Genomic DNA, 15,794 nt, shown 5'->3' with positions numbered 1-15,794 from the left:
ATATGGTCAGGGAAAATCAGGGAAAATCAGGGAATTTTACCACAATCAGGGAAAAATGAAATTCGTTGGATATAAAATATAAAAGTTTTTAGCCTTCCAGGTTTTATGTGTACATTTACTTCAGTGTATGTTGTTTGTTTTTGTCTGTGAAAATGGCGCGAAAGTAGAAGTCTTTTACTTTCGTGCAGTTTTTGCCAACTCCGTGTTAAGCCGTTATTTATCAGATACCATCATCTCGAGCACCAGTTTGACAATTGTTGAATGCAACTGACAGCTGATATATTTGCGCTTTCCGAGCACAGCCAGTAAGATAGGCGATGTCACGGGGCTGTTTTTTCGACCATTTGAAAGATGTGTTTGCGTAAGAAGAAATAGAACTGCAAGAATTTAAGTTTGAATTTCGTTCAACGGAAGCGACTGTTGGTGCTCGTAGGCAGAAACAGAACTGCAAAAATTTAAGTTTGAATTTCATTTAATGGAAGTGATTGTTGATGCTCGCTTTGTGTTAAAGTTGAGATGGGTGAGCCAATTTTATAATCGGTGAATACAGTAAAATAATTTATTCATTATTTTAGCAGAGAGGTACGATAAAATCATAAGGTTGTCTGGCATTCTTCCCCGACTATCAACTGAAGCGAAGGTGTAGTGTACTGACAATTTACAGTGACCTTTTTTACTGATAATTATTATCTTTATCATAGGAAATCCAGTAGAACTTAGTTCGAAATGGCAAGCAAAACCACGTTCCAAGGCGTTTGGTTGCATGACCCGGAGTTTTCATCATGGTTGAAACGAATTGACACTAAGCTAGGATGCGCATACTGTTCTGTATGTTCCTGTGAAATAGTTCTCAGCAACATGGGCAAACAGGCTCTCAAAAGTCATATGAAATCAAAGAAGCATAGTCAACGAACCACAGCCGGAAATATTTTCAAATATCTAATGAGTGATTCACACCAAACGTTCGAACCAGGCACTTCCAAGAATATCGGATTCAGTTGTGCTAGAAATGATCATCCACCTGTGGAATCAGTACCTACTGTTGCGATTCCTTCAGTTTCCTCTGCGAGCATTCTACCTCCTTCGAAAACTATCGATAAATTCATGCTGAAAAACGATACCATCAAAGCTGAGATCCTGTGGTGTTTGGAAACAGTTATGTGTCACAAATCACTCCGCACAGCTGAAAAGGACATGGTAGTATTGAGAACAATGTTTCATGATAGCCAGATTGCTGAGAAGGTTCAACTAGGCCGTGATAAAATGAGCTACATGATGCTGTTTGGCATTGCCCCCTATTATAAATCTGAGCTCGATAAAACTCTGCATAATACAAACTGCATTGTCGTTGGTTTTGACGAGTCCTTAAATAAGACTACAAAAAAGCAGCAAATGGATCTAAATGTCAGATTTTGGGATGAAGAAAAGAAGGAGGTGGTAACTCGTTACATGACCTCAATGTTCTTGGGACGATCTCGAGCAACAGATTTACATGCAGCTTTTAAAGAAGGCCTGGGAAATATCCCTTTAAACAAGCTTCTTCAGGTGTCGATGGATGGTCCCAACGTGAATTGGTCATTTTTACGCGAGCTGAAAATGGACTTTGAACATGGAGAAGAAAGGCTCTTGGATTTAGGTAGCTGCGGATTGCATATTTTGCACGGTGCATTCAAGGAAGGTGTTCGCTGCTCTGGATGGAATGTTACGAAGTACCTGCGAGGCATCTATCACATCTTCAAAGATGTTCCAGCACGACGCGCTTTATTCACATCGTATTCGGGAAGTGCTGTGTATCCACTGAAGTTTTGCGCTCACAGATGGTTGGAAAACATTAACGTAGCACAAAGAGCTGTGGAGATTACTCCTCATATAAGGAAGTTCGTTGAGGGTGTTCAGAATGACAAAATTGAACCAAAATCAGATTCGTACGTCGATGTAGTTGAGTGTCTAAAAGATCCTCTACTGTTGGCTAAGTTGACCTTTTTCAAATCCGTTGCCGCTGAAGTAGAACCATTTTTGCGCGAGTTCCAAACGGATAATCCCATGGTGCCATTTTTGTATAACAATTTGAGTCAAATGGCTAGAAGTATATTGGGAAGATTCATGCAGATCGATCAGCTAAAGAACATCACTCAGGTATATTTAATCTCTTGTGGATAATTCATTCTATCAAATGATTGATCCAATAGCAATTTTATTGCTATTTGAATAAAATTTACTGTTTTCATTTCTTTCAGGTAACAATAGAAGAGATCAATGAAGCCAAGAATCATTTACCAATGAAAGAGATTGTATTGGGTTTTGAAACAAGAAAAGTTTTAAAAAACTCGTCAAAATTGACCCAAAAACAAATTCTGCAATTTCGTCTGGAATGCAAAGGATTTTTGAAAGCACTGATTCTAAAGCTTATGAAGCGATCGCCATTGACGTATCCTGTGACGAAAGCCGCATCCTCTCTTGACCCTTCAGTCATTGATTCCGATCAAAAACAGGAAGTGGGTTATATCTATGGTATAACCGCAAGGGTGACGTAGGACTATCGTTGATTTAGAGATCATTTGTATGAAGTTGAATCTGAATTCATTCTGAATGAATGAATATTTGGAAAACTTCGAAAACGAGAGCGTTACGTTGGAGGCACAAGGTTTTATGCATCCAATATTGGATACGGAAATATCCTACTGATGGGGAAGAATAATCTTCAGAAGCTATCCTGTTAATTGCGATTGATTGAAAAACCACAAAACCAAATGTATTTGGTCAGTGTTACATGGATAGAAAACATTCAATTAAACTCTTTCACATGAATATATTTTGAAAATTCCCAAAGGAACTGGTAGATTATTTTCAGTAACGATTAGATATTTCCACATTTTCCTCGATACTGGAAGCCCACCAGTGGTTAATGCCAACACGATAACCACCTGTTAATAGCACTTGATTGAAACATATTTGGTCACAGTGTTACATGGATAGAAAACATTCAATTAAACTCTTTCACATGAATATATTTTGAAAATTCCCAAAGGAACTGGCAGATTATTTTCAGTAACGATTAGTTATTTCCACATTTTCCTCGATACTGGAAGCCCACCAGTGGTTAATACCAACTCGATAACCACCTGTTAATAGCACTTGATTGAAACATATTTGGTCACAGTGTTACATGGATAGAAAACATTCAATTAAACTCTTTCACATGAATATATTTTGAAAATTCCCAAAGGAACTGGCAGATTATTTTCCAGCAATGATTAGATCTTTCCAGAACTTTCTCGATGCTGAATGGCATCCTAACGAAAAGAGTTCTGCGCGTGTATGTGTCGATCCTTCGCCGTCCACCTCCTCCAGCACGTTAGGCAACGATGTTGTCTTGTCGATGTCCTCACGAAAAATGAATGTGTCTCACCACCAGAATATCGCTTAAGTATGCTTTTTGTGTGTGATTGAATCGAGAGAAGGTGTGGTTTACGATGGCAATTTGGAAGGCAAACTAGAGGGGAATGAACTCTCTGAGCTCGGAACTTTCGGCGACTGAGCAATAATCGATTGCGGGCGCATACAATATTGGATACGGAAATATCCTACTGATGGGGAAGAATAATCTTCTGAAGCTATCCTGTTAATTGCGATTGATTGAAAAACCACAAAACCAAATGTATTTGGTCACAGTGTTACATGGATAGAAAACATTCAATTAAACTCTTTCACATGAATATATTTTGAAAATTCCCAGAGGAACTGGCAGATTATTTTCAGTAACGATTAGTTATTTCCACATTTTCCTCGATACTGGAAGCCCACCAGTGGTTAATGCCAACTCGATAACCACCTGTTAATAGCACTTGATTGAAACATATTTGGTCACAGTGTTACATGGATAGAAAACATTCAATTAAACTCTTTCACATGAATATATTTTGAAAATTCCCAAAGGAACTGGCAGATTATTTTCCAGCATTGATTAGATCTTTCCGGAACTTTCCCGATGCTGAATGGCATCCTAACGGAAAGAGTTCTGCGCGTGTATGTGTCGATCCTTCGCCGTCCACCTCCTCCAGCACGTTAGGCAACGATGTTGTCTTGTCGATGTCCTCACGAAAAATGAATGTATCTCACCACCAGAATATCGCTTAAGTATGCTTTTTGTGTGTGATTGAATCGAGAGAAGGTGTGGTTTACGATGGCAATTTGGAAGGCAAACTAGAGGGGAATGAACTCTCTGAGCTCGGAACTTTCGGCGACTGAGCAATAATCGATTGCGGGCGCATACAATATTGGATACGGAAATATCCTACTGATGGGGAAGAATAATCTTCTGGAGCTATCCTGTTAATTGCGATTGATTGAAAAACCACAAAACCAAATGTATTTGGTCACAGTGTTACATGGATAGAAAACATTCAATTAAACTCTTTCACATGAATATATTTTGAAAATTCCCAGAGGAACTGGCAGATTATTTTCAGTAACGATTAGTTATTTCCACATTTTCCTCGATACTGGAAGCCCACCAGTGGTTAATGCCAACTCGATAACCACCTGTTAATAGCACTTGATTGAAACATATTTGGTCACAGTGTTACATGGATAGAAAACATTCAATTAAACTCTGGAAGCCCACCAGTGGTTAATACCAACTCGATAACCACCTGTTAATAGCACTAGATTGAAACATATTTGGTCACAGTGTTACATGGATAGAAAACATTCAATTAAACTCTTTCACATGAATATATTTTGAAAATTCCCAGAGGAACTGGCAGATTATTTTCAGTAACGATTAGTTATTTCCACATTTTCCTCGATACTGGAAGCCCACCAGTGGTTAATGCCAACTCGATAACCACCTGTTAATAGCACTTGATTGAAATATATTTGGTCACAGTGTTACATGGATAGAAAACATTCAATTAAACTCTTTCACGTGAATATATTTTGAAAATTCCCAAAGGAACTGGCAGATTATTTTCCAGCAATGATTAGATCTTTCCGGAACTTTCTCGATGCTGAATGGCATCCTAACGGAAAGAGTTCTGCGCGTGTATGTGTCGATCCTTCGCCGTCCACCTCCTCCAGCACGTTAGGCAACGATGTTGTCTTGTCGATGTCCTCACGAAAAATGAATATGTCTCACCACCAGAATATCGCTTAAGTATGCTTTTTGTGTGTGATTGAATCGAGAGATGGTGTGGTTTACGATGACAATTTGGAAGGCAAACTAGAGGGGAATGAACTCTCTGAGCTCGGAACTTTCGGCGACTGAGCAATAATCGATTGCGGGCGCATACAATATTGGATACGGAAATATCCTACTGATGGGGAAGAATAATCTTCTGAAGCTATCCTGTTAATTGCGATTGATTGAAAAACCACAAAACCAAATGTATTTGGTCACAGTGTTACATGGATAGAAAACATTCAATTAAACTCTTTCACATGAATATATTTTGAAAATTCCCAAAGGAACTGGCAGATTATTTTCAGTAACAATTAGATATTTCCACATTTTCCTCGATACTGGAAGCCCACCAGTGGTTAATGCCAACTCGATAACCACCTGTTAATAGCACTTGATTGAAACATATTTGGTCACAGTGTTACATGGATAGAAAACATTCAATTAAACTCTTTCACATGAATATATTTTGAAAATTCCCAAAGGAACTGGCAGATTATTTTCAGTAACGATTAGATATTTCCACATTTTCCTCGATACTGGAAGCCCACCAGTGGTTAATGCCAACTCGATAACCACCTGTTAATAGCACTTGATTGAAACATATTTGGTCACAGTGTTACATGGATAGAAAACATTCAATTAAACTCTTTCACATGAATATATTTTGAAAATTCCCAGAGGAACTGGCAGATTATTTTCAGTAAAGATTAGATATTTCCACATTTTCCTCGATACTGGAAGCCCACCAGTGGTTAATGCCAACTCGATAACCACCTGTTAATAGCCGCGCGTGTATGTGTGTGTAGCGATGTCTTCCCAGGGATCCGTTTGAGGCATCACTCTCCTCCTGATAGATTCCCTTCTGGCCTAGGGTGCACAAACAGGCTCTTGGTGACACCGTTCATCCGCGCTTTCATGATTTTTTCACCTGTTAATAGCACTTGATTGAAATATATTTGGTCACAGTGTTACATGGATAGAAAACATTCAATTAAACTCTTTCACATGAATATATTTTGAAAATTCCCAAAGGAACTGGCAGATTATTTTCCAGCAATGATTAGATCTTTCCGGAACTTTCTCGATGCTGAATGGCATCCTAACGGAAAGAGTTCTGCGCGTGTATGTGTCGATCCTTCGCCGTCCACCTCCTCCAGCACGTTAGGCAACGATGTTGTCTTGTCGATGTCCTCACGAAAAATGAATGTGTCTCACCACCAGAATATCGCTTAAGTATGCTTTTTGTGTGTGATTGAATCGAGAGATGGTGTGGTTTACGATGACAATTTGGAAGGCAAACTAGAGGGGAATGAACTCTCTGAGCTCGGAACTTTCGGCGACTGAGCAATAATCGATTGCGGGCGCATACAATATTGGATACGGAAATATCCTACTGATGGGGAAGAATAATCTTCTGAAGCTATCCTGTTAATTGCGATTGATTGAAAAACCACAAAACCAAATGTATTTGGTCACAGTGTTACATGGATAGAAAACATTCAATTAAACTCTTTCACATGAATATATTTTGAAAATTCCCAAAGGAACTGGCAGATTATTTTCAGTAACAATTAGATATTTCCACATTTTCCTCGATACTGGAAGCCCACCAGTGGTTAATGCCAACTCGATAACCACCTGTTAATAGCACTTGATTGAAACATATTTGGTCACAGTGTTACATGGATAGAAAACATTCAATTAAACTCTTTCACATGAATATATTTTGAAAATTCCCAAAGGAACTGGCAGATTATTTTCAGTAACGATTAGATATTTCCACATTTTCCTCGATACTGGAAGCCCACCAGTGGTTAATGCCAACTCGATAACCACCTGTTAATAGCACTTGATTGAAACATATTTGGTCACAGTGTTACATGGATAGAAAACATTCAATTAAACTCTTTCACATGAATATATTTTGAAAATTCCCAGAGGAACTGGCAGATTATTTTCAGTAAAGATTAGATATTTCCACATTTTCCTCGATACTGGAAGCCCACCAGTGGTTAATGCCAACTCGATAACCACCTGTTAATAGCCGCGCGTGTATGTGTGTGTAGCGATGTCTTCCCAGGGATCCGTTTGAGGCATCACTCTCCTCCTGATAGATTCCCTTCTGGCCTAGGGTGCACAAACAGGCTCTTGGTGACACCGTTCATCCGCGCTTTCATGATAAATAAAGAGCTTCACCGCAACAGCGACAACATGCTCCAATCGCTGTTCAATTAGAACTGAGTGGATTTCCGAGCGCCGCTCGCTTATATACCGATTGGTGATTTCAATAGGCTGTTTTGAAAGCAATTTTAAGACTATTGAAAAAAGTTTTTGGATCAAAAAGTAACAAATATAACGCGTAGACATTTTATCTTTCGAATGAAGTGTTTATCATACCATTTCGTTCAGTTGTTTAGGAGCTATTAACGCTCAAAATCTCGGTCTCCGGCGTAACGCTTTCGGTTTCGAAGCTTTGATTTTACACCCCGGTATAGAAATGAAAGACGTAGTCCTACGTCAAAATTGGCTGGAAAACGATTCGAAAAGCTTTTAACTATATTGATGGATTTTGGTCGTATCAGTGGAGCTTCAGCAGACTTGGCACTGAAACAATATTTAAAATTAGTTGGTAGCAACAAAAGCAACAAGTTTGCCTACTATGATCGGAAAAATGAACGACTGGACCATTTCTGGAAGGGATTGCTATCGGGGGATGAGTTTATGGAACTTTTTACCATCGTAAAAATGATCTGCTGTCTCTCGCATGGAAACGCCAACCTTGAGAGGGGCTTTTCCATTAACGCTGAATGTCTTTTTGAAAACATGCGTGAGGAATCGGTTGTTGCTAAGCGACAAATTTATGACGCTGTATTTCACGCTGGAGAGATAGCATCAATACAAATTTCGAACCAGCTAATTCAACGAGTTCGAAATTCTCACTCCCTTTATATAGAAGACAAGGAACGCCGTAAGAAAGAAGATCTTGCGTCAAATGCGTCAAAGATGATGAAACGTCAACGAGAAGCAGAAGCGAAATCTTTAGAGATCAAACGGAGTAAAATTTTGGAAAACGCACAGAAGGAAGCCGAAAGTTTGCAAGAAAAAATCGCTTTGTTGAAATCAACTGTTTTGTAAAACTCATCCGAATCAAAATAAATAAAATTTTCTGCTGTATTAGTATTTAAGCATCTTTCATGAACTGCATGAATAAATCATGTTCTATCTTTTACGCCGTTTCTCAGTCTTTGTATAATTCAAACAAAAAAATACAAAAAACTCATTTATTGGATTATATTCGCTCATAAATTTACTTGTTCTAGCCTTCATAGATACTTACTAGCTGTTAAAAAACAGAACTAAAATAAAAATTTTGATCACTAGTCTATATCTGGAATTTTTCTGGAAAAGTACTGGAAAATCAGGGAATATCAGGGAATTTTTTTTCGGAATTTGAGTCGACACCCTGCAAGCCTGTCCGCAAAAAGAATGCAGCCATCCACTACTGTGAGCGAATCCTGCCTGTCCTGAAAACGCTTTAGTTTAGGATTGTCGAGCTTTGCATTTGACCAACCGTTCGTCAGATATCGACAAACTTTGCGAAGCGTTGCGTCTGCTTGAGTGCTCTGAGCTTCAACTTTGAAACTGAGAGGCAACGCACTCATTGAATCCAATGCTACCTCTCTTCAGATTTGTGGTGCTGGTCTATTAATCGAGAGAGAACATCTGCATTCCCAAACTTGGCTGTTGGAACGTATTCGATGTAAAAATTAAAATTACGAGGAGTAATGTGTGCGCAAAACATTGTAACCGTTTGGCCGTATAAATCGGAATCCCATTTTTCGAACCAAAAATTCTAAGTAATGGGGCATGGTGAGTCTGCAGACGAAAATGTCTTCCGGAGATCATCTTATGGAACTTCGTTACTGCGAAGATGATTGCCAGACCCTCTCGATCTGGTTGACTGTAGTTGTAGAATGCAGCTTGACATTCTAGTGTCTGGTGTCGCCACTTCCGCATGTTCGGGACAAATTTCCCATAATAATTTATTGCCCCTCAGAAAAAAGCGCACACCAGAAACGTCTGTGGGTGGTTTTAGCTTGATAATAGTTTCGATTTTGGCAGGATCTGGTTGCGACCCACGAGAGACGATGATATAACCGAGATACCGGGTTTGATTCCGGCCAAACAAACACTTCTCGGCCTTGAACTCATGAATTCGCTGCAAAACAGCTTTCAAATTGCGATTATGTTCCTGCTCGTTCTGACCACCTACTACTACGTCATCGAGGTTGCCAGAACAACCCCCAAGTCCAGCTAGCATGGCATCTATAATTTGCTGGAATGCCCCTGGGGCAACTTTCACACCTGGCGGCAGACGATCGATGTGTGTTGATGGTAAGAAGATTTCGAAATTCGTCGAATTCCACTTGCAAAAACGCATCGGAAAGATCTATCTGACTGAAGACCTTGCAATTAGTCAGTTTTGAAAAATGTCTTCAGGTAAAGGGAGAGGATATTGGTGAGAGCGGAGAACGGCGTTGAGTCCCGTAGAGTAGTCCCCACAAATGCGAACTGTACCATTCGATTTAAGGACGACGACGATTGAAGCAGCCCATTCCGAGTAATCTACCGGTGTTATAACCTTTAACTGCTCCAACCGATCTAGTTCATAATCTACAGCATTGTCCATGGCATACGCGACCGGACGTTTTGGACGGAAAACCGGCTTGCAATTTTCTTTCAATTCCAATTTCACTTTGGTCTTCGTACATAAACCCAGCTTGTCGCTGAAAACGCTCGAAAACTCAGACTCGAACGAAGAATTCAAGTTAGATGAACTCGAAAAATGGTCGCAGAAAGCGTCCATCGGAACTGACCATAGTCTGAAATTGTCTACTACGTCAGACCCAGTGAGTCGTAGCTGCTTCTCAGAAACGCGGATGAGCTGTCGGTTGGTTCTGCCACCAATCGTAACATCGCAGCTGAATTCACCTTCAAATGGTAATGCACTGCCAGAAGCAGACTACCAATCTTCCGTCAAAGCTGCTTGCTGATGATGGTGATATCGGAGGCAGTATCAAGCGGTAGACGCACTTGAACCCCACCGAGTAAAACGGGAACGAATCTTCTTCGCTTCTGTACAGAACACTCGTCTTCGCCTACGCCTTCACGTACTCCCCCGTGCCTTTTTCGCGCTGTTGCAGTACCCTTCACGGTATCGAAACTGTTCACAATCAGAGCATTTGTGGCTTTTGAAACCGCAATCAAGCGCGAAATGAAACACGCCGCGAAACAAACAAGGAGTTATTGTGTGTTTGTTCAGGCAAAGGAGATGAAATCTTCTGTCGGATTTCTGCTAATCTGCAAGCCTGTTCACTACCGACTCTTTTGAACCAAACAGCATTTTCAACTTCTCTATCGTTTGACTGAAAGAGAAATCTTGGTAGTCTGCAGCAAATGTTATGTTGTTCTCGACATCGTAGCGAAAATCCTTGATGTTATTCGCCAACGAGTCGAGAATGTGCTCTGGATTCGGCGGTACTTGCACCTCGATTGGCGATACGACGTTCTGCATGAATACTTGCTGTTGCTCTTCGCTCTGTTGTTGCCGTTGCAGGATTTGATTCATCATCTGCTCAAAATCAAACTTGAAATAAACTGTTGTTGCTGTTGCTGACGGAGCGGCTGAAATGTTCACTACTGCTGCTGTGTACATTGTGATAGGTTCATAATAGTTGCTTACCCTGTGAGGACGCATTTATATTAATAAAGTGCTTATAAACTGAACACTTATTGTAGGTTTATTCCTGATTATCCGATGTCTGTTACACAATCAGTCAATATTGATTCTCATCAACCATTAGTTGAATCGTGGTCAACGTCTTCTCGTCGCCGTCATTCCAGGCGTCCGTCATCGGTTCCGGAGGAGTTCCTGGTTCCACATGCTTTCAGAGCAGCTCCCTCCGCAGCAACGCCTTCACGGAAAACGATCATGCTTGATAGTTCGAATTGGTCTGCTTGATAATTTTCGCCCACTCCATTGCTTCGAGAAAAACAGCAAACCTTTTTACAACTTCTATTTTCCGATCAGTAACTTCCGCCTGGGCCAATACCTTTTCAAGGTTTAAGTGCGATTCACATACAACATCCACGTCACGTTCACGTTCCGTCACGTCACGTTGCATCAATTATTCTTCCATGCAATTCCTGTTGAAGCATTCACATACACCAGCAACGGCAAGTGCGCACTTTAACCGCAGGAAAAAAAACAAATTGGTTTTCATCTTGAGCGGCTGATGCGGCCTTTAGCACTTCATCATAAGTCCGCTTGGAGCGTCCTGTGGTAGAACGTTTCATTTTATCTGGGTGCTGTTTCTACCTAAAGCAGGACCTGGCGAGCAAATGGGTGCCCGCGGAATTAAACAGAGATAGTCACGAACCGAGTTAATTTGAGAAGCACTGTGAATCACGCTACGTTGTGAAAGACGTTAAACCAAAGTAAATAAAAAACACTTATTTCTAATGGCGATGCGAGATGTTCTGAATGCTCACATGTTTACGACATGGAAAAAAACAAATGGAAAATTACAATTAAAACTTGGAGCCAATACAGGTTAATTCGGCGTATCATTTGCTAAAAACTACAACTTGTGATTAATGGATGTGGTCCAGATTGCATAAAAAAGATAGTGTTAGGAAAATCTTGCAATAGGGTTTATTGATATGCATGAATTCACATCCTGATGTTCGGTGCTTTTCTGCTGTTTGCACTCCCGATGAGTCTTCGTATGTATTTGCAGTGATACCAGCTCGATAAAGCTTTTGCCGCATAATTCACATTCGTGCGTTTTTTCTTTGTGGTGGGTCATTACGTGACGTTTCATATTATAGGATTTGCTAAACGAAAGATCGCAAAATGAACATGAAAATGCCTTTACCCCGTAATGCACAACTTCGATGTGGCGAGTCCTGTTAGCTGTTATAATGACATCAGCCAAAATTAGAAAATATTAATATTTATACGCACGAATTTATACTAACCTATGTTGGAGAAGGTCTGCGCACAAATATCACATGCGAACTGCTGCTTCTCGCGTGTGTGATAATTCATGTGAACTTTTAATTCTTTGAGTGTTGTTTTCTTCTGACCGCAGTAAGAACAAACATGGTTCTTGATTCCCTGTAAAGTGTATGTAAGTTAGTGTCTTAGGGTGGGTTTAGACTAGGGATATATCATGTGAAGAAATATGATGAGATTTATAGAAATCGCATCAACCGTTTACAATAGCGCAAACTTATATAATGAATATATTCATATTTTCGGTGAATTTATTCACCTCAAGTAGAACTATATACCTCGAAGAAATGTATCATATATATTCTCACCCGTTTACATCTATTTTCGCGTGAATAAATCCATCCATAGCTACAGATCTCCCTAATTTAAACCCGTCATTAACCCCTTCCCGTATTATTTAATACGTAACACATCAAGTGATTTCACTAGCCTGCTGAGCGTTCTAGCGCCCTGTTATTCAAGTACCCACGAGTGAGACTCAATGTTGTACGGGAAAGTGTTGAAATCTAAATTAAAATCTCCGATGTATGAGACTTAACGGTTTACCTCATGCCTCATAATGTGCTCATTCAATTTATGGATGTCGGGAAATCGTTTGTCGCAAATCGTACACTGGAATGGCCTTATGCCGGTATGGATATAACTATGCGCCTGGAAAGTATCACAAAAAAAACCGTACCATTGATTAACGTCGTCCTTTGTTATGTAATCAAACCTAGCTACCTTTAGTGATCCCTTTGTAGAAAATGTTTTCCCACATTGATCACACACGCTCCGCTTCGGTTCCGGTGGAACAAAGTTCGGATCGTGTCTCTTTTTATGGTTAATCATTCCTTGCTTTGTGGCGTAAACCATTTCACAGCCGGAGAAGTCACATGGGAACCTCATTTTTGCATTCGAATGCTTTTGTGTTATGTGCACTTTGAGATGGTTGTATTTTGAAAAATCCTTCCCGCAGTACGTACACAATGCTGGCTTCAAGCCCTGGTGTACCCTCAAGTGACCCTGCAATCGTATTTCATCACGGAACTTTTTATCACACAAGTTACAACCATATGGTTTTTCCTTGATTCTATCCTTATTTTTTGGGATTCTTGTTTTCTTTTTAGGCTTCTCGCAGTCTGACACACTATCTTCGACTGGCTCTGACTCCAGTTCAACGGCATAAAAATCATGATCTGATTCCGCTTTCTCCTTGTCCTGTATAGGCTTATCATTCGTATCAATTTCAGCATTAATTTCCAACAACTCAACTTTTAACGCTTCTACGAGCGTTACACCCTCATTTTTCTCCGGCAGATTTTCCTTTTTCTGAAAAAATATTAATATTATTGTCGAATGCCGAAAAAGTTCTTAATCGAAAATTTACAATTTCCGTCAGTTTGTAGTGCACCTGTAGACAAGTACTTCGGAAACTATTGTACTCGAGCAGCTTACAATGGCAACTAGCACATATTCGTTGGTGATTTGGATCTTCTTCAGTCGTCAGCTACAAAAAAGTACAATGTATAATATAATATTATAATATAATAAGTATAGTAAGTACGTAAATATAATATGCTCATATTGTTAAGTGTCCTTACTTGGATGGAGGTAAGATTGTAGAATATATCGGAATATTTCTGCAGATTCTCGGAAAGCTGGTTATGCTCACCAGGTGGTTCTCCACAAGCGCGACAACGTTCCATCCTAATAAAAGTTCAACAAAGATTTGCGGAATATGAAATATATCGATCCAGCTGTGATAGTTCGTCTTCGCAATATCGTTCACAAACAACATTGACAGCGATGCAATCGGTCAATTTTGTTTTTGTTCAGTTTTAACCTGGGTTCGCACCGTTCGCACCAAGGCGGTATAATAAGGTGGAACGTTATGTCAGAACTGCTGTTCAGCCATTACTTGAGTTCGAATTGACAGCGACCAAACGAACGGCTAGAGTTTTCCGAGAAAGAGGATAACAAATGGCATGCAATGATGAGTGCATACCGCTATGTGTTTGCTGCGCATAAACGTTGGTTTTGTTTACGCTGTTAGCATCATTGTTGTGTTTCGGTGACTGCTGCAAGTTGTTGTCTGCATCTGGACGAGACGTGACAAGAAGGGGCTGATTGTCGATCTAACGCAAAACGTAAACGATCGGTGAGACATCTGGATTCTGTTTTTGAACTAAGAAAATGATGATAAGGTAACCTAAAATTGAAAAACAAATCACGTATGTTTTACTTCCGGACTTTCCAAGGTAGTTCTCACATGCAAAAACCATGCATTTTTCTACTTGTTTTCGATGGTGCTCTCGAATTTCCTTTTTTGATTCAACCATTGTCAACATTTGTACAGTTTTCACGACTGAAAGAGGTAAGAAAATAACATGGTATATATAAAATTGCGCAGAATTAAATTTCTTTCAAACTCATCGCAATCAAATAATCTTTTATGATTATAACATTGTAATTTATGGAAAGAACTACAAACCTTCCATAAGCTCACATGGCAAAATTAAAAACCATCATCACTTTCCCCGCAGCGCCGCCTAGGTGTAGATTTGTACGTTAGATCGCCAATTCCGGACCACTTTTTCTGTCAAACTCGGACCACTTGCAACTCGACTCCTGATTGGTTGATGAGGAAAACAGTTGAAATAATATACTAAAATGGGATTTCCAACATTTTCACAGTGTTGCTAAATATATTCAAAATTGACTAATAGCTGCATTCATATTTCAATTTAGCGAAAATTTCTATTATGGATTCTTTGTATATTTTCGTTTCTGTTACGTCCTGTGTTCAGTTCCCGAAGAGAGGGAAACATTATACAGTACTGTTAGTTTTTGAACGATGTCAGAGTTGAATTATAAGGCCTAATTTCCGTATACACTTCATGGTGAAAACGAAATGAAGTGTATCCGCGATGACAACTATGTTGACACCTGGAAACAAAATTAGTTTTTAACAAGGCTTACTACTCTCACCACATCAGATTAGCCGGCCCGAAGGCAGTTTTAAATTTGTCAAAATCCGAATGAAAATTTTAACTTGGCGTTGTTTATTTACTTGAAGCACGTCTTTCTCACCATAACTTAACCCATTTTCTATACACTTTCCGATATTCTCATTAAAATTTATTATAATAAAAAATTATCTTCAGATACCATTTTTGTAAGAGATTATTTTACCATATGAAGAAAACAAAATTTCCATTCAAATTGAACATTAATTCGATACGGAGAAGTAAATTTTCATTCAATTCATGTATTTCAACATATCATACTCCTGTTATCAAATCTACGTTTTCTATTTCTTTTTGCTTTCTCTGCATTTAAATTTGTTTTGGATACCAATATAACAGGAAAATACTAACTGTTCGAGACGTTATTGGTGGACTGTATATTTCCAATAAGCACTAATTCCGGATGGACGAAGATATTGCACGTCGGCTCAATCAAACACTTATTTCTCGGAACAAATTAACTTTTTATTATCACATTTGTCTTTGGTTTCTAATTTATCTACACAAGTGCAAGAATTGCAAACGG

General features: G+C 39.4%; 2 protein-coding genes across 2 annotated transcripts; one reads left to right on the top strand and one right to left on the bottom strand.

The window, feature by feature from the left end:
* The first annotated feature begins 523 nt into the window (after positions 1-523).
* LOC129766159 (uncharacterized) lies at positions 524-9,500 on the top strand. The gene is made up of 3 exons (XM_055766627.1): positions 524-2,136; positions 2,238-2,495; positions 9,279-9,500. Exons 1-3 carry the CDS (start codon positions 727-729, stop codon positions 9,498-9,500), a joined length of 1,890 nt encoding a protein of 629 aa, XP_055622602.1. The 5' UTR covers positions 524-726.
* A 2,374-nt stretch (positions 9,501-11,874) lies between these two features.
* Positions 11,875-14,336, bottom strand: LOC129766158 (gastrula zinc finger protein XlCGF57.1-like). The gene is made up of 6 exons (XM_055766626.1): positions 13,844-14,336; positions 13,630-13,749; positions 12,984-13,571; positions 12,807-12,911; positions 12,224-12,362; positions 11,875-12,158 (listed from the first exon to the last, which is right to left on the bottom strand). Exons 1-6 carry the CDS (start codon positions 13,946-13,948, stop codon positions 11,875-11,877), a joined length of 1,341 nt encoding a protein of 446 aa, XP_055622601.1. The 5' UTR covers positions 13,949-14,336.
* Positions 14,337-15,794: the final 1,458 nt, after the last annotated feature.

Source organism: Toxorhynchites rutilus, chromosome 2 (assembly GCF_029784135.1).
Source record: "Toxorhynchites rutilus septentrionalis strain SRP chromosome 2, ASM2978413v1, whole genome shotgun sequence".
Classification (NCBI taxonomy): Eukaryota; Metazoa; Arthropoda; class Insecta; order Diptera; family Culicidae; genus Toxorhynchites; species Toxorhynchites rutilus.
The sequence above is the reverse complement of the archived record's forward strand: the minus strand, read 5'-3'. Positions and strand labels throughout refer to the sequence as shown.